Source organism: Rhipicephalus microplus, chromosome X (genome assembly GCF_043290135.1).
Source record: "Rhipicephalus microplus isolate Deutch F79 chromosome X, USDA_Rmic, whole genome shotgun sequence".
Taxonomy (NCBI): domain Eukaryota; kingdom Metazoa; phylum Arthropoda; class Arachnida; order Ixodida; family Ixodidae; genus Rhipicephalus; species Rhipicephalus microplus.
In genome coordinates, this window is record NC_134710.1 from 167,279,189 (window position 1) to 167,305,943 (window position 26,755).

Below are 26,755 nucleotides of genomic sequence, written 5' to 3' on the forward strand. Positions count from 1 at the left end.
AAAAGTTCCGCATTTTGCTAGCATGGAGGTGTCGACACTCTAGGCATTAGTTCATTTCATTCCAGTTTTCAGCATTCTTTCCGAAATTTCCGGAAAAGAACTTTCTTCTGCCCCCCAACATTTCAGAAAAGGGTACAGCTCTAAGTGTGCAGTGTAATCAGTTTTTCCTTGCAAGCAGACCCAAACGGGGCCTAGAAAAGCTACCACGCCACGGCGACAGCCCATCGTTGTACTTACCAGAGTCATTTGGCACCAAAGGACTTCTTTTGCACTAGCTAAGCTGTCGACAGAACAACATGCCATCCGCGACACAAAAAACCAAATTTACCGCCAGTTCACGGCGAGCCGGACTTGCAGACGCATCCACATCCGATAACTGGCCACTGCCACATCCAGTCGTTGTATATGGCTTACTTTTCTTGTTTCGATGTTGGCGTGCTGCGCTGCTACAGCGGTGAAGAGTCACGTAAATGATGCGGATGTGCCCCGCTAGCACCCACTACTACGTGCAGTAAGACACTCTTGTCAGCTGCGTGTGCAATGGGTGCGTATTCCTTACGAATGTGGAAGAAAACTATTGATATTGGTTATCAGCTGTTGCGAAGTAGCATAAGCAGTCGACATCCCTGGGAAGGGCGTGACAGCGTGCGCGAGCACTTTCCTACCAACTGGAATGGAGAATGCATATGCAAAAGTTTGAAAAAGAGCCAGCTCTGATGCAGCCTGGGGGTTGAAAAAAACATGGGAATTTCGCTTCTTCTCCCCTTTTTTTTTTATGCGGCTACCTTTGTCTACTAATTGCTTCAACCATTTTCTCCTCACTTGTATGCCTTCTGAATTACGTGAAAGCGTTCGTCGTGTACTCTCTGGCGCATCATTTCTGCTCGTAACACGACCGAATTGATTTCAGAAAACATTACAGAAATACTTGACGGACTTAAGCTCGGCGTTGGCGAAGAACAAAAGGTGGTCGATGCCGATTTATGTCTTCGCCTGAAGTCTCTCCTGGCCCTCCTCGCAGCTGATGGTAAGAGTTATCTTGCTCGTGCGCAATGCAGCGTTCGGTTTTCGCTGCAAAGTTAAACTGGGTTGTGACGCACATTAGTTACTAAGGGAGCGGCGTTGGGCCAGTTTGTGTGGCATATAAGGAAGTGAATGCCAGCGTAAACGACTCTCGCTGAGCGAGAACGACACCACAAGTGGCATGCGTCGTGTGCACGTGTGTGTGCTTTTGTAACTTTATTGTGCATAGCAGGGGTGGATCTAGCCACTCATTTGAGGGGAGGGGTGGGGGCGGTCACCCAAAGTAACACCGGAGAGGAGCGCGGGGTCATGACTTTTATTAGCAGAAAAAAAAAACTGTTATAGCTTAAATACTGTTAATGTGTGCTCACAGGGTTTCACTCATTTGACCTAATTTGTTATAGGAGCTGGACTACGAGCACTGAATTGAGGGAAAAGGGCGCTGACAAAGATTGGGTGGGGGGGAATCGCCTCTACCGCCCCCTCTAGATTTGCCAATGGTGTATAGTAGGTATTTAGTGTCTAACTCTTGTGTATTGATTCGTTTGTGTTGACCAGAGCAACCTTCCAAGTCGGAAGCTAGCCAGCAGCAGCTGTGTGAGCGTCTCTTGAAGAGTGTATTTGTAAGCTCCACAAAAGATCTTCTGAAGTCTTCCTCGACCATCAGTGAAGAAACTTTGACTCATCTTGTTCAAGTGATAGCTGAAGCGGCCAAATATGGTTGGTTGCGATTTTATATATGCCTCATGCAAAAGGAGTACATATGCAGTGATTGACAAAGAGTCCAGTCCTGGTTCGCCTAATATATCTCTTTACAATTTCGATTTCCATTCAACTTTTCTGCCATCTACTGCATTTCTGTGATTAGGACGGCGGTGCCTGACAAAGCTCCTGTCTGTATATTCTTGCACTTACATTTTTCGTTTAAATAAACGTTTATCCATTGCACCTGCCTAGTGTACCGGATACAAACTTGGGTGTAAAAACATTTACAAACATGGTAACCTCGCATACTGAATGCAGATTACTGCATTGAACGTTGCTAATTGCATCATAGTTTAATGTCAATAGAACATTTGCCCTTTCTTTTTCATAGATGTCATTGAAGTCTGGGAAGTATAATAATGGCACTACTTCCTGTCAGGTGCATGAACATGTTCCAGCTGGAGGCATATGAGAGCTTTTAATCAACTTTCATTTATGCAGAATTTATGTACATTAGTAACATAGTCAATCCACGGCAGTTGCTGTTTGTAGCATAGCACATCATGTGTATGCTTCTTTAAATTCCTGTTCTGCATGTTTGAAGCAGCACATTAGAGCCACTCAAGCCAAAAAATGAAATCTAAAGGGCGCAAAGCACCTAAGGAAGGCCTACAAAGCTATATTGAGCTCGAGTATGAAGTTTCACTAAAAAAGTCAAGTATGGGCTAGCAGTTGAATACCAGCCAACATTAGCAACAAGAACAGGTTGTGCCTTCATTAAGCATGAAATCGTTATTTACTGTGCAACAAATAGCCTTCTGTGTTTTGTAACTCATTGATATCCCTCTTCCTCACTTCAAATATGATTTAATTGTTGAAATCAATCTACTTTAATCATTTAGTGGATTTTCACATGTGATGCATTTGATGTAATTTAATCTAAGCATATTTTTGGTGTTATTTTTTTCTGCAACTGAAAAGCATAGTACCGTAGAGACCATTAAGTTCTATTGGCCATATTGATTGCTCTCTAGCATTGATTGGCACTCAGGTAAGTTCAAAAATTATCTTGTGGAAAGTTATGAAACACCTGTGTATCTTACAAAAATTTTTAAAAAATTTATAAAATGATTTCCAGAACTTGACAGTTTTCCTAAAACACTGTTGTTCAAGCAGAACTCAGAAGTAGTGAGCACATTTGTGAGAGATGTGAAAATTAAATTGGAAATTTTAGCTTTGTAAATCAGTTTGTGATCTCAAAATTTACATAAGTCAAATAGGAATGATTTTCTTAACCCTTTCTCTACCAATCTCGAGATACCTTGGGAGATGGCACATGCACAAGACCTGTAAATCACGTGTATGTCAGATTTGTGTCTACGAATCACACCCTGCCACTTGGAAGACAATTCCTGTGGAAAAAAAGAATGGCATGTCTCACATCTATGGAGAGCACATATAAATATAACTTGTCAACATTTTCAACATCAGATAGAACTAGTGCTCCATCTGCTGGGATAGTATGGGAAGTGACGCATATGCCCATTCGCATCTCTTTGCCAGGTTTACTGCAGCGCAGCCATGTCGTGCAAGTCGGTGTGCCATGTGTACGTGTTATTTGACAGAGGAAAAAATTTAGGAGCTTAAAGGGAATTTGGGCACTGAATAAGATTGAGTGGCTTAGTCACTCTAATTATATGATCTTGTTAGTTTGTTAATTTCTTACAATTTTCTTGTAGTAAATAATTTGTGAGCGGTACTTTTTATATTATGAGATAATTGCCAATAAAAGTGTTTACATGACCTATCCTACTGTATTCATACATACCTTTCACATAGCATGCAAAAAAAAAAAACTGCAGGGGGTGTGTAGTAGTGCTAAAAAAAAGCCCAGGAGTGCAATGGTTAATACTGGTGTACGCTCTGTGGCATTCTTTTCTTGAAAGTTACAAACTTTGAATGGAATATATATGTTTGGAGCATACTTGGCATTTTTTTTTTTTTGTATGCCAAAAAAACTATTCTTGTCTTAGAGTGTTGTAATTTTCGCTATTAATGTCTGAATTTCAGAAAACGTGAAATTCACTTAAAGTAGCTTTTAGTGACCACAGGAGTAGTGTTGTTTTTTGTGTTTTTTGTGGTGCAAATTTGCCTTTTATAAGTTAACCTCACTATTTCATTTCCAATTTCAAAACATTTAACAGCTTAATATAATCATAAATAAATATTGGGACCTATGCCAGCTGCTTTCTCTTAACTGGAACAAACTGCATGTAACTTCAATTTTCGATGCCAACACTGATAGCATCTTGTCTTTCTTTCTTTAGTCCTTCAGAAATCTATAGGAAATTTAACCATTTCACTCAGGTTAGCAACTATTTGAAAGAACTTGTTCATATCTCCTGACAGAGCCGCTGAGAAAACAGTTGACAGATGGAGCAGTTGTGGATCCACTCTTGGTACTTGTATCTCATAAGAACTATGCAGTGGTGCTCCAAGCTTGCCGTGCTCTTGGAAATATCTGTTATGATAATGGTAAGTGTAACATCTTATGTTTTAAAATCTGGTTGGGACCTTTGTGTGCAAAAAGAAGAAAAGAAAGTAAGAACGAAAAAAGTAACAGTGTCATCTTTGTTTCAAGTCTCTTCGTGCATTTGTGTTTCTTCCCGTGCTGTTGAAATTTTAACTATGAATTATCAATTTGCCCAAACACTCATGTCAATCAAAATAGATGATGAAAATTTTGCCACTGGAAGGAGGTACACTGTATATGTGTGTTTACATCGAACATATTTTTCATCTTTTGTTGGGAGTGCTGTTCAGCCTTAAACAGAGGGCATTGAGTAGAAAAAAAATGTGCATTCATTTGGCTCGTCGGCAAATCAAGTTGCTCCTACTAGTGTAGGCAGCAATAGGTAGACATTGAAAGCTTGTGCAATAAAGTAGTTAATATTGCATTTGACTCGCAGAAGAAAGCGTAGAAACAAATAAAGCACGGAATTACACACTACTCGGCCTTGAAGTATTGAACAACATGACAACTTTTGCGACATTAAGCAGTTTGAAGAATTAGGCATCAATTTCTTTGTAATGATTTGATTTCTGCATATGCATATCCTAAGAGAGCCTTTGTAAATACGTATGCTCATTTAGAGAGGGCCATAAAACTAAAAAAATGACATGCCAGTGCAGTAGTCAAACTGGTAATCATCATCACGATGGAGAAAAATACTAGCCATAACAGTGGAAAGCTTACCAGATGACAACCTTCATCAACACTGTCTTTCCACCTTGATGGGGGGAGATAGAAATGACATATTGAATCTTGACAAAAGAAAAACACAATAGTAACTTGTCAAAATAACAGATTGGGCAAGTTGGTGATCGTATGCCATCTGATCGTATGTGCTTACGAAAATTTTATGTCAATATAGACTTGTCAGGACTTTACAATTAAACTTTAAGTTGGTAGTGCACGCTTGTCCATGTCTTAGTCCTTGTCTGGATGACACACTTTTATTTCAAGTAATCGTAATAATAATGTCTGAAGGGTTAGGTTTTGTTTCTTGTTTAAAGGCCTCAACAGTTCCCATAGCCTATATTTTTATACAATGGAAGTCAACTTCGAGGGAATGTTTTACGGGAAGAATTTTTTAATTGGTTCATTGTTAGAGGAGCTGAAAAAAAAAGGGGGGGGATACTGTCTTGCTACCGTGCAACCAGGCATTTTGTGCAGGAACATTTGTGTTTATGGTCCTTGTTCTCGTCCAAGTGCAGCTTCTTCCAAGAGGAGTGATGTTCAAAGTTCTGTAAAACTTTAACTAGTTTTGGGCCACACAGATGTTTCTTGCTTTGTGGATACAATCACCACCACATGACCTTTGTGCTCTGCTTGTTTTTGGCAATGCCCAAACTTGGAAGGACCCCTTTATTGGTTGGTTTTTAATTATGTTCATTGTTTTCCTGAAAGCTGTTTATTTTATTTATTTTTTTTGCCCCTTGTTATTGAAACTATTTGCTTTGCTGCAAATGTTTTCAAATTGTTGAAGTTGCAAAGCAGTTATTTGTGTTCACTTACAGATTGGCTCAATGGCTATGCCATTCTTTCACTGATGGTAAAATGCAAAAACATTCCTGCACATAGATTTCAGCCCACTTTAAAACACCTCATACAGTTTAAAAAAAAGCCTGTTTTCCATCGTCGTTTCTCTCATAGCCTCGGTGTTATTTTCAGATTTTAAGCCCCGTAAAGTTATTCTACAGGTCTTGTTGCCTTTGTTCTTGTTGATTGGTCTTACAGTAATGTTGCAAAAGCTGCAGCCGTACCTAAAAAAAATCGGTTGGCAGCTGTTTTTTTTTTTTTTTTTGCTTGCCTTCATTTTGTGCATTTAAGCATTTCAGACAAACAAGGTTGGTTGTTCACCCAAGCAGCCTTGTGGTTACCAACAAACCTCTTACTAGATAAGCAAACTAGATGAGTAACCTACCAAAGCAAAGGTTTCTCTACTGTATGGGAAGTGTTTTACATGTAATAAAATAATTTCTCAAAAGTGGGTCCACTTTTTGCAGTGTAAACATTTGTAGCTTTGACTTCCAGACTATTTAAATTAAAACATGACCAGGTAAATGCAATGATTTTTCTTCACACTTTATAGGGGCATATATTGCGCATTAGGCATCTTGTCATTACAGCTTTGTATTCAGGGATGTATAGTGATGGTGTTCGCTGGTACATACTTTAATGCTTTGTGTTTCAGATGACGGCAGGGATCTTGTTCGAGCTAAACAAGGTGTAGAGCAGCTGCTGCAGCTGCTGCAAAATGTTCTTGAAGTTGACTCAGCACCAAAAGATCTGCATACTGTTGTTTCAGGATGCCTCCTAAACTTGACGGATATGCAAGGTAACTGCTTTGAACCCTTTAATGCCTGAATTATGAAATTGCTGAGCAAAATAGAATTTGTTTTAATTTTTCAGCTTCAAATAGAAACCTTTGAATGACATTGCAGTTAAATTATCTACATGCACTTTAGGGAGATGCTACTCGAAGACACTTTTTTTTTTATATTCACTCTAGAGCAATGAAACTTGAGCTGTTTATGTAACTTTTTATGCTGATATCAGATATATAATTAGTTTTCTTTCAAGTTGCATACTTTTAGCTCTGGAACATGACAAAGTGAAAACTTAAATTTTTTTGTCCTCGCTCTTTTCATCCCTGAACTTCTGTAATTTTTTACCATTCATAGTTCATAATGTTTGAAATAAAGTGTAGAATGAAAATAACTAATTAGAAAGCACATACATAATATGTAATAGGCGTGAAAAATAATAGACATAAAAAGTCTATATTTCACCTACCTTAGTAAAGGTTTACATACAATGTTTGTTTATTATACAATAAAATATTGAAATTTAAGTTAGATAATTGCATTTGCCATACTTTGGAAAAATTTGGGCAAAATTTCATGCAGATCCGAGCACTAGGAGTGCCCGAAAAAGGGGCACATTGAAAAAAATGGCAAAGTTTGTGTTTTGAGAAAAATTAGTTTTAAAGTTAAAGGTGGGTTTTTATTTATAAAAGATATCATTAAATCTGATGAAATTTGACAACCAAAAAGAACAATCCTTCTTGTAGTGGCCACTGCCACTAAAATACGCCAGCACCATAAGTTTGTCCCTCTCGGCTTTTTCGAGCCGAATCCTCACAGACAGGGCCATGAAACGCTTGCCAAACTTAGGCTCCATCTGGCAGAGCCATGTGCTAACTGCAAGCTAGGAAGAAGTTCGACAGGACTGCGAAATCCAAACTAAGTCCAGTATCACTCCATTTTGTGGCCATGTTTGTGCCACATACCGTCGTACATAATGGCAATGTTCTCCCTGCTAAGTTCCCTCACTGCGAGCTGTTTCGACCACACAAGATTGGCGCTGACGTCATCCATTGCCGCATCACAAACTTTCCGGCTGAAGGGTGTGAATGACTTTGGATGCGTTGGCTTTTGCAAGTCAACAACTGCCGCAAATCGGACCGGCTGCTCGTAGCCTATTCTTACAGAGCGCGCCGCACAACGGCTTTCACTTGCGAGCAATGGCTTTTTTCATTCATAACGGAGATTATTACACGAGAAAAGCATTGTTCAGCTACGCTGCTTGACAAGACATGGACCCTGCAAATAGGCTTCACAGCACATACAGGCGCGCAGCGGCCAATGGCGGTCCCCGATCGGTACCACGTGGTAAGCCAGTCGCGGCGCTCGAAAAACGAGCAGAACCGTGCTTCTTTTTATTATTTCTTGCGCTGAATCAGCGAGGAAAACTGTTGGTATTTGAAGAGTGAGGCTCGACTCTTCGGCTTGTGCGATCAACAATGGCGAGTGGCGGCGAATTATCGACGGCTAGGTGTTTGAAGACTGCACACTTTGGACCTTTGAACAGGCGCCTTGTGCTCTTTAGTTGCAGTTTTAAAGCATTTCCAGTTAAGTCTCGACCTGTATTTTTTTTTATAACAGTAGAGGTACTAATCTTATCGAAACAGGCTAAAATAAAAAATCGGTAATTTTGAAACAACTCGCTTTTTTCGACCCGCATCTCCCCTTAATGCATACTTTTGTGTAGGTCACGAATTCTCGATATGCCACGGGAGGGAGAACCTTGCAACAAAAAACGCACTTCAGAAGTACGCAACATGTTGTGTGCTATCTCTTGAGTGCATACACTCCAAATAAACAAAATTATTGAAGATAGAACTTGGGTCACCAAGGCAAGGAAAAACGAAGTGAGAGCTGTTGCACACGCTTCGCACTTCCAGCCATCATCTCCAAAACAATTGGTCCTAGCTTAAAATGCCTTAGACGAGACAGCACTAAGTTTTTTATGCTGAAAGCTACATGCCCTGTGAATACTTAACAGCCAGCTTTAAAGGTGGAAGGCATTTCGCGACTTACTTGCTCGAAATTTTTCAGTATGTCACGAATTTGTGACATCCGATAGTAAAGGGTTAATCATTAGATGCAGTAACCCACAGTGGTGTAGTGGTATGATTATTAGCTGCTGACCTGAAGGTTGAGGGTTCAATCCCGGCTGAAGTGGTAACATCTAATTGGAAGCAAAATGCTTGAGGTCTGTGTACTGTGTGATGTCGGCACACGTTAAAGAATACCAGATGGTCGAAATTTCCCCAGCCCTCCACTATGGCGTGTCTCGTAATAATACTGGGGTTTCAACGTGTAAAACACCAGATATTATTAACCACCAGTTTTATATTTTATGTGGTGTGCATGTAAGTTTCAGTAGAGCACTTAAGCTTTCCCAGTCATATGCAGAGGTAACTGTGTAACCTCTGCAGTTACCACTGCATTGACCTCGTAAAGTTAAAGTGCGAGGGAAAACAAGACACTTTCATCGTTGACCACGCTTCCTAAAGAGTGTCACCTCAGAGCCACCTTGCTGTTGGAATTGCTGTCTTGGTACAAGGGACCCTTAGATCACATGGTTTGTGTGCTGCGGCTTTAATGCAACTTGTTATAGAAAGTAACAATAAAATTCACAACATGGAAACACAAGGCTGGTGGAAGAGTAGATGCACAGTAAGTGCTGACTTCCATCATGTTTGTTGTATTTGCTATAAGAATTTGTTATACATCAGCACTAATGTGTCTTTTATCATTCTTCTGTTTTCTTGCTCTGTGCTCTGTCATGCATCACCCATGAGACTATCTCCAATCTCTTGAATGAAGTCTGGGTTCTTGTGCTTATAAAGAGTGTGATGTTTCAACAAGCCTGAAGAGCTTGTTATAGCCCATAGAACTTATATTGCAGCAATCTTATCAAAATGTGCCATGAAAGTTGCACTTTGTCACATGGTTTATGTTGGTACCATTTCAGAAATACAAGAAGATGCCCTTCGTTTAGGTGTCATTGATATTTTGCTCAAGTACCTCCAAAAGTATTCAGATGTTGAAGATGTCGTCATGCACTGCATCTTGGTTCTCAACGGTATTGCAGATTCAGGTAATGCTAAAATGTTCAGGTTTAATTTTCTTGTATACTTGGTTTAGTTGGAAAAAAAGACAACTGGTCTTGGTGGAGTCATTGTTATCATTCATTTTTACATTTAATTTGAGTAAATGTATACACAATGGGTTTTTCTTTTCTTCACTATATGGCACTCAAGAAGAAAAAAAAGAAGAGGAAACTTGAATCACCTTTAAAAGTGAAACGCGACAGTGTAATTAGGCCCCATTTGCATTGTCTTCCCATTAGCTTGCCATGCTTCTTGTTCTGGTGATACTTCAAGCCCACCATGAGAAATGGAATGTCTGTGTGCACAACCTTGGCCATGTTAAAAGGCCAGTGAACAGGCTTCAGCTTTTTTTTGCAACTCTCAAACAAGCTCGCTAATTCGCACAGGAAGCCACAGCGATCACATTTTGCAAAAATCACAGTACTGCAGGCTGTGAAGATGCTGCATTTTGAAAAACAATTCCTGCACCCCTCTCCACTACCTGACCAGTATTCTTCACCCACGAAGGGATCTAATGTTGCCCATGGGCAAAGTTGCTCTGCATCAAGGTAGCGGGCATGGTCTCGGAAGCAACGTGTCTCCACTTGGGTGCAGGTTATATTTGCGCCAGACTTGTAGCATAGCCATGCATTAACACAAATGTTGTATTCATTACCAAAAAAAAATTATCAAGATACGTTACTAGTTACTCCAACAAAAAAAAGGTATGTTACCGTTATCGAAAAAAGTAATAGACGTTACCTCTGCCTTTACCCCGTGATAAGTTTTAATCAAGGCACATTTTTTACAGGAATTCACAATAAGAAATATTTATATCTCAAATTTGTTTCACCTAAAACTTCTAACCCAAACAAGGATTATATTCAATATGCTCATTTAACGAGTATTACTTGTACAACTGTACCAGACCTTAGCAATGTTACAGTGGCTTAAAGTTGCTTGTATAGTTAGATGAGATGACTTGTGACTCTGTGGCACATGGTGAAGCCATTTTTCTCAATGCGAGATTATACACAATATGATATTCAATCATCCACTCTAGTCACAAAGAAAGAGTCACTGAGCTCTCAAGAAATTTACAGTAGTAGGCTTTTTCCTGGTCCGAACAGTTCCTCCAGTGGAGATCGTCGAAATTTAAACTGGTGGTCCTTGGCCTCTGTAAATGCCTGCCATGCACCAGTAGGCAATCGCGGAGGTTTGCATTGCCACTTTTTTGAGGGGAGGGGAGAGAGAGGGAGGGGGGGATATTTGCACGCTTGTGGCATCAGATATCCCTTGGTCCTCTCCTGTTGACTTGTTTGGTCCATCATAAATTATGGTGCGTGCCTCATCAACACCGGTGTGCATGCGCAGGTGACCTACACAGAAAAAGCCTATTCTGAGAGTGCACAGAAAAATAATTTGTGTATAAACACTTCTCATTAGATTTAGCCTGTATAGTTTCAGCAAAAAAATTGCGAGTTTTTATGTGGGTGTGTTAAGATCAGCCTCCCTGGCTCAGGAGTTCAATAAACAAAAACGTAGCTGCCACAGCGGATAGAAAAGGCAAAACTTGTTTTAAAAGCAACTTTGTAACAAATCAATCTTGTAGCAACTATTTTGTTACAAGTGTAATAAAACCTCCCATGTTTAGACATTTTCCAAAAATAGTTTTCTTCACTATACAAGTTTTAAACAATGTTCCCTTACTTTTTGTTGTGCGTAAATTTGGTACACAAAATGTCTTCATTTGAACGGCAATATTTGTGTGTCACATTATTATGAACTTTGGAGAATGACTGGTGATAAAGTTACTCTCTCTGTGTTTAATGTGTTCTATATTTTTTGCCTCGTAAATTATGCAGTTGAAAAGAAAACTGAGTTCCTTTTTGGGCTACTGGTGCTGGATGCATAAAATATGAAATACAGTAAGACTTTGATAATTCCAAGCCACTGGGACCAGAGAAATCTTTGAATTAAGCCGGTTTTCATATTAACGGAACATACAAAATGTGGAATGCAAGGAACTTGAAATTATTCAAATTAATCAGGGCTGGTCATTTGCTGTGCCGGCTAGTTTGTGGCTCTGAGGGTCATATTTTCTAGCAATAACTGGTCACAATTTTGCCGCAAATAAGATGAAATTTCGAGCCTAGCTGCTGTCACAGCTAAAGAAAAAAAAAAGAAAACATTACCTACTGAAATTCGCACTTGCGTAAAACACTGCAACACAGTAATGACATGCGGGCAGCATGTCGCCTGCTCTTTGCTGCGTCAGCACGTTATGATGTGACCATTCGCCCATTTTTTTTCGTAGAATAAGGAATTTAATAATGGACAGTGTGACGAAATTCACTGTGTTTTGGCTGGAAAACAGCACCATTGAAGCTTTGAACCCAAGTTTTCAAAGTGGCCGTTGCAGGAAAGAACTCCGGCAGCTGTGGAAATGCGCGAATTGCTGGAGCAACCAGCACTCAGAAGTTCGCATACATTGCGGATTTATACAGACTGTCCTTTATTAATTTTTGAATTCTCGGAAAGAATGGATAAATCGTAATGCGTTGACGTTGCAAGAAGCATGCAGCTACCCGCACGTCACTGGTGTCTTGCAGTGAAGCACATTTTGTTTTCCACAGGTGCATATTTTAGTTAATTACGAGACCGTTATTTTTTTATATAATTTCATTTTTCATGCTGAAAGTAGCAAGGCAGGGGTGCTTAAACTACCACTCATTAGTATCGCTAAAGTACATTGCCTAGTGGCTCTTCAGGTCTGTCGTTTCCGCGGACTTACGGCGAAATCAGGATCTGGAATGGGCACACTACACCCAAAGTTTTCGAATTAACCAGACTTGTGCTGACCGCCGCTTCAAATTAACCGTGCAAACTTACGTTGTAAAATACGGGACTGTGGTAATACTTTGAATTAAGTGGGATTTTAAAATAACAGAGTTCGAATTAACGAGATTTTACTGCACTCAACCGAAGGTGGGACTAGTCAAGCTGCTTACATGCAGCTTTTATCCCACCATCTTTGCTGTTTAAACATGTTTATCTATTCGGCAATAAAGTTCACTTCTGACATATTACCATGGTCCTTTGATACTTTTTTTCTGGTCATGAAACTCCCACATCACTCAATGAAAGACCTTCATACACCGCCCTCACTTTCCGTGCTGTGGCGCTGGCGTAGATAGAAAAGTGAGCAAGCCAGCCCAGCTGTCGAAAAAGTTTCCCTGTTCTGTTTCCCAGCCAACGCTGAACAACGTTACAGGTGGAAACGTGTCATCCCAAGATAAGACTGCCGGATTTTCGTTCGACTCAAAAAGCGCTCACGTGTGTGAAAAACATTTCGATTCCAGTGACATTTTACGTGCAGACGTATGCACAGTGAACGGAGTCATCATTTCAGTGCCCCGAGAACGACCGAGACTAGTGGAAGACGCCGTGCCAAGGATTTTCGAAGGTTTGTTTTCTTACTTCTCCAAACCGAAACAGCATTCGCATGCAACGAAGCGCCCACTTCTAAAAAGGCGGCAAAAGCTTTCTCCGGATTGTGATGCGACAGTCGCAAAAGTCTGGCACAAAGCTTGCAAGTATTCTATCCGCTCACTTCGCTAACCAAATTGGTTCCTTCCCCTATAAATTTTGCGCTTTCTCACTATTTGCAGCTGTTGTGAGAACTGAGAATTACAATGGCTATGCTGATGCAGAGTGTGAAATAGAGGTCACCGTTTGTTCAGCATCAAAGCTGCAGAGAGTAAAGGCCCGACTTCGCAGCATGAAGCACCAGCTTCAATTATGCCAGCGGAAACTGACAAAAGCAGATGTGCACGCGAATAGAAATAATGGAGTGTATGCAGATATTCACAAGCTTTCAGACCGTGAGAAGCTCATTATAGACCGGTGCATTGAAATAGCCCGTAGTGCCTATATCTAGCAGCTCACAACAGTTTTATCTCATTTTTTGATCTTTAAGATCAAGGGAGAAATTTATGACATGAAATTAAAAAGAAAATAACACAACTTGAGCATCCTTCTCAGTCTTGTGGTGTTTATTTCTGAGCTTTTAATTTTTCGGCTTTATCACTAACGATATCCCTCAAGAGGTACTTCAAGGCTATTAATGGCCAAGTGACCTTAATATACAAATTTGTTTATTGGCACGCGAACTTATATTGTCTTCTTCGTGATGCTGTATAGAATAAAGTGACAATTCCGAATGAACGTTGTGTGCAGCTGGAGCACGGCTGTTCCGCAATCTCTAGTGCAAACTATGTTAATCTTTCAGTCATCTAAAACCAGTTACAGTGTTCGGTTTAAGCCCGAAAGCGATTAAGCAGAAATTGAGAAATTTAGGAACGCTATGAATGCACGTCACTTGACAGACGGACTCAGTTAAAACATTGGCAGCAATCAAAGACTTAGGCAATTTAACAACGCGCATCATAGGCCACTTTGACAATAGACAGATTTAGTTACGCGTTCGCAGCAGCCATACGGACACAGCCTGCCAGCTATTCGCAATGGGGGGCTGTGTCCATACGGCTGCTGTGGACGCGCACCTAAATCTGTCTAATACTAATAGCTGCTATGATTTCTTAGCGAGAACACTGAGAACGAAAATATCTGAAGAAGTGTATCTGATGGGAAACGCGTGAACACGCTACAGCTCGGCCAAGCAGGACCGATTGATGCCCTCTTGCTTACTGTGTCGCGCCTCTGGTGGCCACTTTTGTCCCCATATGAAACTTTCGCGGGAGTTTTATGACCAGAAAAAAAGTATTAAAGGACCATGATATTACTTTTCGGATTCATGCCGATTTCTCATGGAATCTCCCGTTTGTAACGGTGCCGTAGCCAGGAGATGGCACATCGGGCCCATGCCACTCCCTGAAAATTTTTTCTTCATGGCGTCGTCATAATCATCACCAGCCTGACTACACCCACTGTAGGACAAAGTCCTCCCCATGTTCCGACAGTCAACTTGGTCCTGTGCTTGCTGCTGCCACTTTATACTTGCAAACTTCCTAATCTCATCTGCCCACCCAGCTTTGTCTCCCCTTCACCCGCTTGCCTTCTCTTGAAATCCAGTTTGTGATCTTTAATGACCAGTGGTTATCTTGCCTTCACGCTACGTGCCCTGCCCATGACCATCTCTTCTTTTTGATTTCGACTATAATATCCTTAACACCCATTTGTTCCCTGATACACTCTACTTTCTTCTTGTCCATTAGGATTACGACTATAATGTCCTTAACACCCGTTTGTTCCCTGATACCCTCTACTCTTGTCTTGTCCATTAGGATTACATATATCATTTTCCTTTCCATGGCTGATTGCATTGTTGTCATGAGCAAGAGGGCACGAGGCACGTGCTGGGTGCTGGAATCGGCGCCACGAGACCTCGATGGTGGGCAGACGTGCCACGTTCACGTACGAGATTGATCGGAAAAAGGCTGGTGGCACTCGACCCGAGCTGTGATTGAAAATCATGGAGAATGAGTGGTCACTGTGTTGTGGAGCTTGGAGCTTTGAAAGTCAGCGTCGCTTCAGTGATGGAAGTAGTAAAGCCGCCCGGTTCTGAAGGATGTTGGCGTAAGGGGCCCGGGAAGTGGCCGTTGATCTCTGAAGACACTGCCCGGTCTTGCGGCAACGTCGCACAGCAGTTCCTGATTGAACTACAGCTCTTCCACTTCGAGCCATAAGGGATGTGGCGTACACCAGTCATCGAAGTGTGTCATCAATGAGGCCTGGATGAGTTGGACTTGACCAAGCGGTCCGAAGATGACGAATAATACAGGGCCACCGTCAATGCAGATGAGCAACTCGTTCAGTGATATCTTCCAGGACGACTTCGATGACGATACCACTCTGTCGTAGATCTGGAAGTGGCATCAGAATAGTAAGAATGTTCTACTATTGCGAGAGCCGATGAGAGTAGCTACCGAGATGCCATCTTGGCTAGAGACGTATTAGGTCTAAAGATCAAACTTGTCTTGGATCAAAGTTAGTTACGGTTTCCTTGTTTAGCCAATTATTGTGTGCATATCTCTTTTTGTGAGTGAATTCTGAGTTTCAGATTGTTTGCCATTTTGTTTAATATTGAAATGGGTTTGCTGCATTACCGCTTACTCGCGTCTCTCTCTCAACTCCATCCACTGCAAGTGCTCCCGAAACAAATTCACGACAATCATCCTCAACTTAAGTTGAACCCTATTTGTAATACTCCAGCTTTATGCTCCATAGGTAAGCTCATCATGGCATGCATGGCACCAAATAGCTATTTGCCTGCTCAGCTTTCACTTCAGCTTAAAGAGGTGCCCCCCCCCCCCCCCCAAAAAAAAAAGTTCTGCCGAAGCCCCTGCTTTGTGTAGCTGTCCGTAACTGTTGTTAGCCGTAATGTTCATGTGACAGTGGCACCAACATGCTTTAGTTGAAATTGAAAGTAGTGAGAAACCGAGCCAATCGTTGCAGCGAGTAAAAAATTAAAAGCTTTTTTTTCTTCACAAGAATAAAAAGCGACGTTTCGTGTCTCACTTGCATTTTTTTTAAGTTTTCCTGCCGTGGGGCAACGCCTATGGTCCATGATGTGTAGTATTCAGTTTAGGCAGGCTATAGTGAAACTGTAGACCAGTTAGGTTATCGCTGTCTTCTGGATGGACCAGGATTCGACAAAAAGCGACTTATAAATCGGGCTCCAAGTTTACAACGCCGAACTTGTCAAATTTGATGCGATGTTCACCACACTGTGCTCACCGAGTGTACTCCTTTGTCACTCGAACTTGCAGATGTCGGTTTTATATTGCCGCAGGCTCTCGAAGAAGTTCTTTGCTCCCAGGTACGAAGCGTGTCAACAGGAACTGTTAAATATTTTATGTAAACGAGGAAAAGGGCAGTATCATCATGAAGAGAGCACCAGTGTTCGGAATAATTGGCTTTGCCATGGGCACGGCGGCTTGTCCTTTTCTCTACGTTTTGGTGCCGTAAAACTCGGGAGGAAGGGCCTTCGGAGGTGAGACGGAGCGGACTTCATGAATTTCGACCACAGTCGTAGCCTCGAGAACTTTTGTGAAGCCGCCGTGGGCAAAGCTGATGTGTGAGGCCTAACCACCGTCGAGGCCTTTGAGAGTGACTCCTGTTGCAGCCGAGACCACTAGGAGTAGGAGCACTAATGGACTGACATGAGTACAGGCATCGTCCGAAGGTTCGCGAGACGGAAGCCCTCACGTTTACTTCGGCTCCGTCCCGACTCGCCCTTCACGACGACATCCTGATAATCGCAAGGCAAGACAGTTCATGGAGGTCAACTACGTACATCTGAAAGGTGCATCAGCGTGAGTGCAGGCACAGTCTGGAGGCTCGCCAGACGGGAGCCCTCACGTTTAATTCGGCTCCGTCCTGACTTGCCCTTCACGACAACAGCCCGATAATCGCAAGGCAAAATAGTCCATGGAAGTCGACTACGTACATCTTGAAGGTGCATCAACGCGAGTGCAGGCATCATCTGGAGGCTCGCGAGACGGGAGCCCTCACGTCTACTTCGGTTCCATCCTGACCCGCCCTTCATGACGACAGCTCGATATTTGCAAGATCATGAAGAACGACAGCCCGACCACTTACGGATATTCGTTGTGCGAATCTTCTGTGATGGATGCCGTGTTGACTCTGACTTCGCCTCGTGACACGGTCGGCCAGTGATATCTCCTGTTTCCGACATTGGACCGGATCATGGAGGCCCTCTACAAAAGGCAGAATTAAACACGCAAGGCTGTCATGCAGGTGATCGCAAATATCGGACAGCTTTGGCATATGAACTACCCATCAATATGCGAGTTGAAGTTTCACCAAATTATGACTGAACAGTACGAGCTTCTCAGAGGAATCGATGAGGAGATTGCAAACACAGTTGACATCGATCATTTGGAAGCGGAAATAGAAGAAGCCGAAGTTTATAAACGCCAGATTATTCTAGCGAGGGTGAGAGGGGAGTATAAGATTGAAGCACAAAAGGCTCGGCAAAGTCACGTGGAAGCGATCAAACAACAGATGAGAGCAGAAGCAGAAAGGAAAATACTCTCTTCGTCTCCGTCACCACCATCTAGCCATTACATGCCAAATAGCAATCTTGTCGCACAGACGCTAGATGAGTCGGCCTCAGGACAAAATGAGGAATATAACAGCGGCATATAAACCAGTGTTCCCACAACAGAAAAGGCAAACCAAGAACCCAATACCGAAAAACAACCTCCAAGTCTGGAGACATCTTCCACGACTTTAGTATTCACGCCAACAAGCTGTACCCCCGAAGATAATGACAGAATATCTACAACTCAGCTGATCATGGTTGAAGACATTTCCTTGATAGGAAACAGGGAAGCCTTTGAAGATCACAAAGATAAACCGCCAGGTCTTAAAGGTGAATGCACGCCGAAGACGACAACTCCAGACCAAATAATGTCACCACCAATATGCTTAGAAGCGCCTGATGGAAGCAAGACAAGACCGCTTCTTAAAGCGAGTGGAAACAGAAAGAATACGCGAGAACACAGTTGCAAGTCCCTTATACTTCATTTAGGTTCTCCTCTTTTAGGAAGCTACAAACGTCAAGGTTGAGGGCAATACGGAGGACCCATCTTATTTCAGCAAAGAATACCGAAATAGCGTCACAGCCACGTGTACGACAGAGCAGACTAAAACAGAAAGAGACGGCTGGTGCTTCTGAGGTAAACAAAGGCAAGACGAGAAAATCAAGAAAACTGTCCAAAGAGATATACAGTAAAACATCGTGGAAAAGACTGCATCATCGCTGTCCGTGTGAACTAAAAGTGTTGAACAAGCATCGGAAACACCGCTTGAAGAGCCGGCACAGGAGAATAGGGGCGCGGAGAATGTTAAATATTTTATGTAAAAGAGGAAGAGGGCAGTATCATCATGGGGAGAGCACAAGTGTTCGGAATAAAAAAGAGGTCGACAGGTGGGCTTCATTATGGGCACGGCGGCTCGTCCTTTTCTCTACATGAACTATGGAGTAAACCAGCCCATGCTCTTTCCCTTTGGGCAGCCTGTCTTTCAGGCACGGAAAGGCACAGGGGCCAGAAATCCACCTGCTACAACCCAATCCCATGAAAAGTATGTTCCTGCAGTTTGTCATGGCGGATACCACAGTTTTCTTCAAACTTTTTGTGGCGATGACCCGAAACTCTCTAGATGGAGTCAGCGTGTTTCAGAAATTTCTATCTGCAATTTCATTAAAAAAAAAAAAGGGATTCCACCTTCACTTTCTTTGTCAAAACCTCCAGGTGGAGAGCTGTCCGACTCTGTGGCAATAGAATTCATCGGGGTGAGCTCTAGAAAATTGACACCTACGAAATGAAAAAGTAACACTACACATTACCGAAAAATTGTACATAAGTATGTTACCCATCGCAGTTCTAAAAATGGAACTATTACGTTACTAAGTTACGCAAAAAAGTAATGCATTACCAGTAACACATTAGTTGTACCACCAACGCTGATTAACTCAGTGCAATACTACTGCAACTATCACGTAGCATAATGGAACCACTGGTGACAGATTACGAACATTTTATGAGGGCTGGGCTAATAGCAAGTTTGAAATCCAAAGTGAATTCGAAGCAAATAGTTCTTTGGTCGAATAATTTTGAATCTAATAGTTGTAATAGTATATTGCATGTTAAAAAAAATGCTCCACAAGGGGGTCTGCGTAAGCAGGTGTTTTGTGTGTAGCGACACCACGGACCCAAGCTAACGGGAGAGTTGCGATTGCCTACCATGCCTAGCCGTGTGTGGCTTTGCCATGTCCGGGGAAAAGGGGATCCTGGGGGTTGAGCCGACGCCGGGTGATTGGACCTTCAAGGACCCCCGGCAGAGGCAACACACCCCTTTGGCACCGGCTTCACGTAGACGGCACCCCTGGGCTGACCCACCCAGGGTAAATTGGCAGTCGCCTTTTCCTATCTCTCTGTACCTACATCTTCGTCTTTATCTCTCGCTTTTTATTTGTCCTGTCATCTTCTTTTTTCCACTTCCACATTTCCTGGCGGCGAGGGTTAACCCTGTATAGTTACCCAACCTTGGGTAGTTATATTCGGTTATAGCAGCGATGCATGGCTGGCGTCTCCAAGTGTTTACTATTCAACCTTGTAGTGTCCCCTTGTTGGGCTCGGTGGTGGGTGGCCACCACTGCCGCTGAACTTTACACAATCTGTATGGCCAACTTTTTCCCCCCCTCTTCCTGATCGCCGCCCGAAAAGGTGGCGTACCGAAGAACCGTTTTTTTCCAAACCAAGGCAGTCCTTCCCCAAGTTTCATGTCGTGCATAGCCAAAAAGAAAACAAGACAGTCTGAGCAATCTCCTCTTTTCTTGTCTCGAAAACACTCACTGAAGCAATCGGCCCAGGATATCGTGTAACGAAGTTGGGAAGTGGCGACCTCCTTTTGGAGGTTCGCGACAAGCTCCAATACGACAACTTACCTAAACTGGTAGCGTTTGGGGATGTCCCAGTTTCAGTGGGCCCACACAGGTCAATGAATACAGTGCGTGGCATAGTCTCTAATGACGACCTGCTTGGACTTCCGAAAGTGAATTATTAGAAGGCTGGCAAGACCAGATTGTAGTCAAGGTCCAAAGAATAATTACATGACGAGACAAAAAGGAAACACCCATGAAATACATATCATATTTACTCGATTCTACCGCGCCCTCAATTGTAATGCGCACTCGGTTTTCACGACGAAAAATAAAAGTAAGACATCGATTGCAACGTGGACCCATTTTTCTCGTTGGCCCACACGATCACACTACTCGTGAAAACGACTCCTTTCGGGAGCGTCTTCCGTTTAAATAAGAGGTACGGGGGAAGCTTGTGCCTATCTGACGTGCAACGGAGCATTGCCGTCACTCTTGTTTTACCGTGTCCTGATGTCAGCATGCGAACTTGCTTCAGCCCCTTCTTCTCGACGGTTGTGGTGCCAGGCATGTCAAAGTAAAAAGACGTCTGATCGGCATTCCCGATTCGCCCAAGCAGGTAGCCGTTCTTGTGCCGCAAGTTTAGGACGAACCTCTGAAAACTGTGAAGCTTTTCTTCATACTCCTCCGGCAAATTTTTTCGCATGCCCGTTCGCTTTTGGAGGGAAAAGCCTTTCCTCTTCATAAAGTTAGTTAGCCAGCACCTGCTCGCTTTGAACTGGCTCCGCGTTAGCCCTTTTTCTAAAGCTAACTGCATAGCCCGCACTTAGAGCAGTTCTGTCGTCACGGGCTGCTGTGCCGCTCGCTGCTCAAGCACATACTCGGCGCGTAGCTCTTCAATTTGCGGAAACCGACCCTGCTGTGGTCCACTGAAACCTTTGCATGAATCTTTGACAATCTTCTGCTTTTGTTTCCGCCAGTCCCACACGCACGTTTCAGGAACTCCGAACGACCGCGATGCGGCCTGATTTCCGTCTGTTTCGGCACATGCGATGACTTTTCTTTTAAAAGCAGCATCGTGGTGCACTCGTCAAGTTTCTGGAGTCGGCCCTTCTTTGCCGTCAATGCTAATGAACTACAAGATGACAAACTCCTCAGCACACGTGCGAAGTGCCGCACATGGGAAACACATTGGCAGAAATGGCCGACGCGCCATGCCGAAGCACGTAGGGGGCGGCCATTTTGGAAATGCCGATGGCAATAGAATGACCGTATTCATTTTTTTTTCGCACTCGCTTTTAACGCGCATGCGATTTATGAACTCGCTTAACTGGAAAAAGGTGCGCGTTAGATTCGAGTAACTACGGTAGTCATCACCTTTGGTACCAGTGACTTACCTGATTCAATTGAAACTGGCTACTGCAAGCTCCGTGTCAGGCCCTATGTGCCAAACCCTCGCTGATGTTTCAAGTGCCAGCGCTTTGGACATGGGTCACAAAGTTGCAGCGGGCGCATTACTTGCGCAAAATGTGCATTTAACGAGCACGCACGAGATATGTGTACTTCAAACACATCATGCTATGGGAACGGTGAAGGAGACCATGCTGCCTACTCGAGATCGTGCCCAATCTGGAAGAAAAGCAAATCCTCGAGATTAAAGTGAAGTTCAATCTTTCCTTTCAAGAAGCACGTAAGCGGTTCTCCATCAATCAGTCCAGTCCCTCCTTCGCCGATGTGACGCGCCGGGGCGCCGCGCTGCATTTTTTCGTGCCCGCAAAAGTCACTCAGAGTGAGACTGCGGGCGCGCCACCAGCGCCCCCAGCTGGAACAGCCAGTACTGCTCTGCCACCTAACAAAGCAGGCCAGCAGACTCGCCAGTCTGCCGGACCTCGAACCACTGCAAGCGCAGTTAGGTCCGAAAGTTCTGCGAATGTGCCTGCCGAGCAGGCACCATCCACCACCTCACAAGAGGCGATGGATGCAAGTATGACTCACTTCGCGTCAGGAGGCTCGCTGAGGAAAGAGCTGTGCCACTTTTAGAACAACGTGTGATGGCTCCAGCAGTATATCTGCCACCATGGAAGTGGCAAGTCATAGACTGCGAACTATCTTTCATGGAAGTCACTCAACACGCACCTTCTGTACATGTCCGCACGCACTTCCTCGAACTCCAACACAAGTACACTTGCCCAGAATTTTTCACAGATGCTTCGAAGTCTCACACTGGTCTGTCCTATGCAGCTGTTGGCCCATCTTTCTCCAACTCCTCTGGCGGATATAATACCTCTGGCGGATTCTCACCGATAATCCAATACCTCTGGCGGATTCTCACCGAAGTCCTACTAATGCCGAAGTGACCTGCTGATGGGTCATCATGGCACGCTTCTAAAATTTCCGCTCGCAGTGGCGATGGTATCAGAAGCAGGAACGTTTCACCGGTGTGTTCGAAGTTTCTCTTGTAAAGAACATTGTTGCGGAGGACGTAGGGACATAGTCCACAGACGAAAACTCGTGGTACTTCGACTTGCTGCCCCTCTAGGTATTGAATGAGCAGAAGTAACTCTGGGTCCATTCGCTGATCATGAGCCATCAGCGACACTTTCACAGCTCCAAGAAATGCAGTATCTTCTTCATGCTCAGGAGATAAGGCCTGGACTGGGGCTCGTGACAAGCAATCCACGTCATTGTGCTTGTGGCCAGACTTGTAGACTACGGTGATCTCATATTCCTGTAGACGCAGGCTCCATCTAGCAAGTCTTCCGGAAGGATCCTTGAGGTTTGCAAGCTAACACAACGAATGATGGTCGCTGATGGCTCTGAATGGTCTACCGTATAAATATGGATGGAACTTACTGATGGCCCATATAACTGCAAGACATTCTTTTTCTGTAGCTGAATAATTCTACTCAGCTTTCGACAGAGTGCGGCTTGCGTAAGAAATAACTTTTTCTTCCCCGTTCTGCCACTGAACAAGAACAGCACCGAGGCCAGCATTGCTGGCGTCCGTATGAATGTCTGTTTTGGCATCTTCATCAAAATGGGCGAGTATGGGAGGTGACTGCAAACGCCGTCGTAACTCAGAGAAGGCATCTTGCTCTTGCTACCAGATGAATGGTACACCTTCCTTCGTAAGCCGTGTCAGTGGTTCCGCAATCTTGGAGAAGTTTTCAACGAAGCGCCTATAGTAAGCACAAAGCCCCAGGAAACGTCGCATAGCCTTTTTGTCTCTTGGCCTTGGGAAATTTTCAACCGCAGTGATCTTATCCGGGTCTGGGCAGACACCATGAGAACTGACAATGTGCCCGAGGAACCGAAGCTCACGGAATCCAAAGTGGCACTTTTCGGGTTTGATTGTAAGTGCAGTCGTGCGAATAGTGTCCAGTACCGTTCTCAATCTCTGTACGCGCTGATCGAACGTAGTGGAAAAAATTACTACATCATCAAGATAGACAAGGCATGACTGCCATTTGAGGCTGGAGGGCACAGTGTCCATCATCCTCTGGAAGGTAGCGGGAGCAGAACACAAACCAAATGGCAGTACTTTGAACTCGTAGAGTCCATCGGATGTCACAAACGCCGTCTTCTCACGATCTCGTTCGTCAACTTCTATTTGCCAGTACTCGCTCTTTAGGTCCAACGATGAAAAAAAGTGAGCATTGCGCAGTTTATCTAACATATCGTCGACTCGTAGGAGTGGGTACACCTCCCGCTTCGTGACGAGGTTGAGATTTCTGTAGTCAACAAAGAACCACATGGTGTTGTCCTTTTTCTTCACAAGTACTACCGGCGATGCCCATGGCCTTTTGGAGGGCTGTATGACATCGTCGTCGAGCATCTCCTGTACTTGCTTCTTTATCGCCTCCCTTTCTTTTGGTGCTATTCGGTATGGATGCTGACATACTGGTGTAACATGTCCTTCGATTACAATGTGGTGTTTTGCTACGGGAGTACGTCGGACTTTCGATGAAGAGGAAAACACTGAGAATTTTTTCATCAACTCCACAATCTGGTCTTTCTGCACAGATGAAAGCTCCCGGTCAATATCTATTTTCGAGAGGACAATGTCCACTGTTGAGGAAGTTGTTGGTTCTTTTTCTATGGTGCGAACATCTGAGACTTCTACGTAGTCATGAAGTGATGCTATGGCTGCTCCCTTCGCCATATGCTGTACCTCGTTGGTGAAGTTAGTCAATAGCACATCAGTATACCCGCTCTGCAGTTTCACTAGACCTCTCGTCACGTGTATTCCCTTTGTGAGTAGCAGTTCGATATTTCCATCAGCTAGTCCGGCATATTCACGAAAAACGTCGCTTTTCACGGTAACTGTCACACTGCTACTTGGCAGCACTGTCACACCTTCATCCACAATACACAGAGATGAAACGATTGGTTGCTCTGTTCCTGCAAGCACTGTTTGCTTGCAGGAAGTCCATGTCCAGAATTGCCTAACGGGAACATTCGGGTAGAACAATAAAACTGCTGACGTACACATGGCCTCTTATTCCCACTCTCGCTGTGCACAATCCTACGGGGCTGACTAAGTGCCCTCCGGCGGTGCGTATCTGCGGTCCAGTCCAATGAGTGAGCACTTCAGCTTCTTTGCGAGCATGCTACTTATTATGGAGTAGTCTTCACCAGTGTCGATTAACGCTATGGTCTCGACGTCGTCAATTTTGACTTGTAGCTCGGATGTCACATCGCCATTACTGCACTTGGCCTTCTTATCTGTGATTGTGTCAGTGTCGTCGTCTGATCCGGTTAACGATGGAGGGTTTTCAGTTTTCCTAAAATCAGTGGCCCTGCCTCCACAGGTCGCTGGTTTTAGTTTTCCCGTCGCGGGATTGGTAAACGGCGCCTCGGGAAAATAGATGATGGGCGTAGACTCGGCGACATATTGCGCATCGGTGCAATCGATCGTGATTCATGTCGCTGAGTGTTTGGAGAGGCATAGCGCGAAGATAAAAATTCTTCGATTTCGTAAAGGCGCTCACCGTTACGAGGACAAGGTGCATTCACTGGGAAGCCACGTAGCCCGGCCCGACGGTAGTGGCATGTCCGATAAAGATGACCTGCCTCCCCACAGTGGTAGCAGAGGGGCCGCCGGTCTGCAGTGCGCCATACATCACTTTTACGGAGTCTCGCTTCTGGCATCGGCGGTGGCGTACTGCAAGCAAACGTCGATGGCATAACGGGAGCTTGTGCAAACTTCGGGCGTCTGATGTCTTGCCATACGACTTGCGCGTACGAGAGCTATGGCTGAAGTTCTAGCTGCATGCGGTGGGGCACCTCAGGCTGTGGTTGAAGAATTGCTTGCCGCACTTCTTCACGTACAACGTCCACGATTGAGGGCATCGCTGGAGGACTTTGGGTCAGTCGCATTTTTCTGGAGCTCCTGCTTAATGATATCTCTCACCATTTCTCGGAGGACGTCGGCGTTGGTGGGGAGGGTTGTTGACTCCGCCCTAACTGAAGAGACGCCGAATTCTCTGTTGTACAGTCGCGCACATTGCTGTAGTCTCCTCTCCATGGTTGTTGTTTCGAATCAGAACTCCGCCACAATTTGCAGTGGATTACGCACCAGGCCTGCAAAAATCTCTTCTTTTACTCCGCGTAATAGGTGCCGCATTTCTTCTCCGCGGCCATGCTTTTGCTCGGCTCGGCGGAAAAGCTGCGACATGTATTCTATGTACATGGCCACGCTCTCGTTATTCCGTTGGTTCTTCACCTCAAGAGCAGCCTCTGCCCGTCCCATAACAGCAAGGATGCTTCCTGGTTCTCAAACCACGTACGTGCCGAATCTTGCAGGGCGACGTAAACGTAACGAAGTTTCCGGGCTTCGTCCCAACCATTCAAACGTGCAACGTGCTCGAAGCCTTCAAGCCAGTCCTCGGCATCTTCAAAGGTGTCACCGTGGAAGACCTCCGGTGTCCGTGGTGAATCCACGATGAGGTGAGATGGAGATGGCATCGACTGGGTGGCCATCGCAGTGACGCTTGTGCGTGAGGTCTCAACAGGTCTTGCTGGATCGATTAGGGGGCCAAACTCGGGCTGCTCACCACGTAGTCGGCGACTCGTGCGTTGGTGCACAGGTGTTAATTCTGCTGGCTCCAATCTTCTGGGATCTGGGCCTCTTTCCCTTGCCTGTGGTGGGCTTGGAATCATACCCAGCTCCTCCTCCACCAGAATGTTATCAATAAATATAGCACCTGGTACTATACAAACTATTTATTTAGGGCGAACCTGTGCCCGTAACTCAAAACTAAATGGTCAGCCAAAATGCCCCTTGCTCGCTGTCTTTATCTTCGTCTGTCTCTTTCTCTTCACTTCGAGTCTCGTGCCGGTCTTGTGGCGTAGCATCGTGGCACGTGCAGGACGGCGTTTCATGGCGCGGCTTTCTCGCTACTTGTATGCCGGCTTTTAGAACGCAAATCGTTGCACGCGTCTTCTGCAAATATCAAACGGTGGCAATATCATTGTTCATATATTTAGGCTTTTGAAATGACGCTCTTTGGCCATCAATTGGCCCTTGCACCATTAAAAAAAACTGCTCATCATCATCATCATCACCTTAAAAAATTAGCATTTCGGTCTT

At 44.1% G+C, this 26,755-nt stretch overlaps 1 protein-coding gene across 3 annotated transcripts in view; it reads left to right on the plus strand.

Annotated features, from left to right (window-relative positions):
* The first annotated feature begins 388 nt into the window (after positions 1-388).
* The window catches only part of vimar (visceral mesodermal armadillo-repeats), a 124,737-nt gene continuing 98,370 nt past the window's right edge, over positions 389-26,755 (plus strand). For 2 of the 3 annotated variants that reach the window (XM_037428550.2, XM_075878157.1), the window contains exons 1-6: positions 389-544; positions 911-1,027; positions 1,582-1,743; positions 4,138-4,263; positions 6,486-6,629; positions 9,614-9,739. In XM_037428550.2, coding sequence (XP_037284447.2) covers positions 541-544; positions 911-1,027; positions 1,582-1,743; positions 4,138-4,263; positions 6,486-6,629; positions 9,614-9,739 — 679 coding nt within the window. In that variant the 5' untranslated portion in view covers positions 389-540. The remainder of the gene's footprint in view (positions 545-910; positions 1,028-1,581; positions 1,744-4,137; positions 4,264-6,485; positions 6,630-9,613; positions 9,740-26,755) is intronic. The other variant, XM_075878156.1, reaches the window with a different exon arrangement.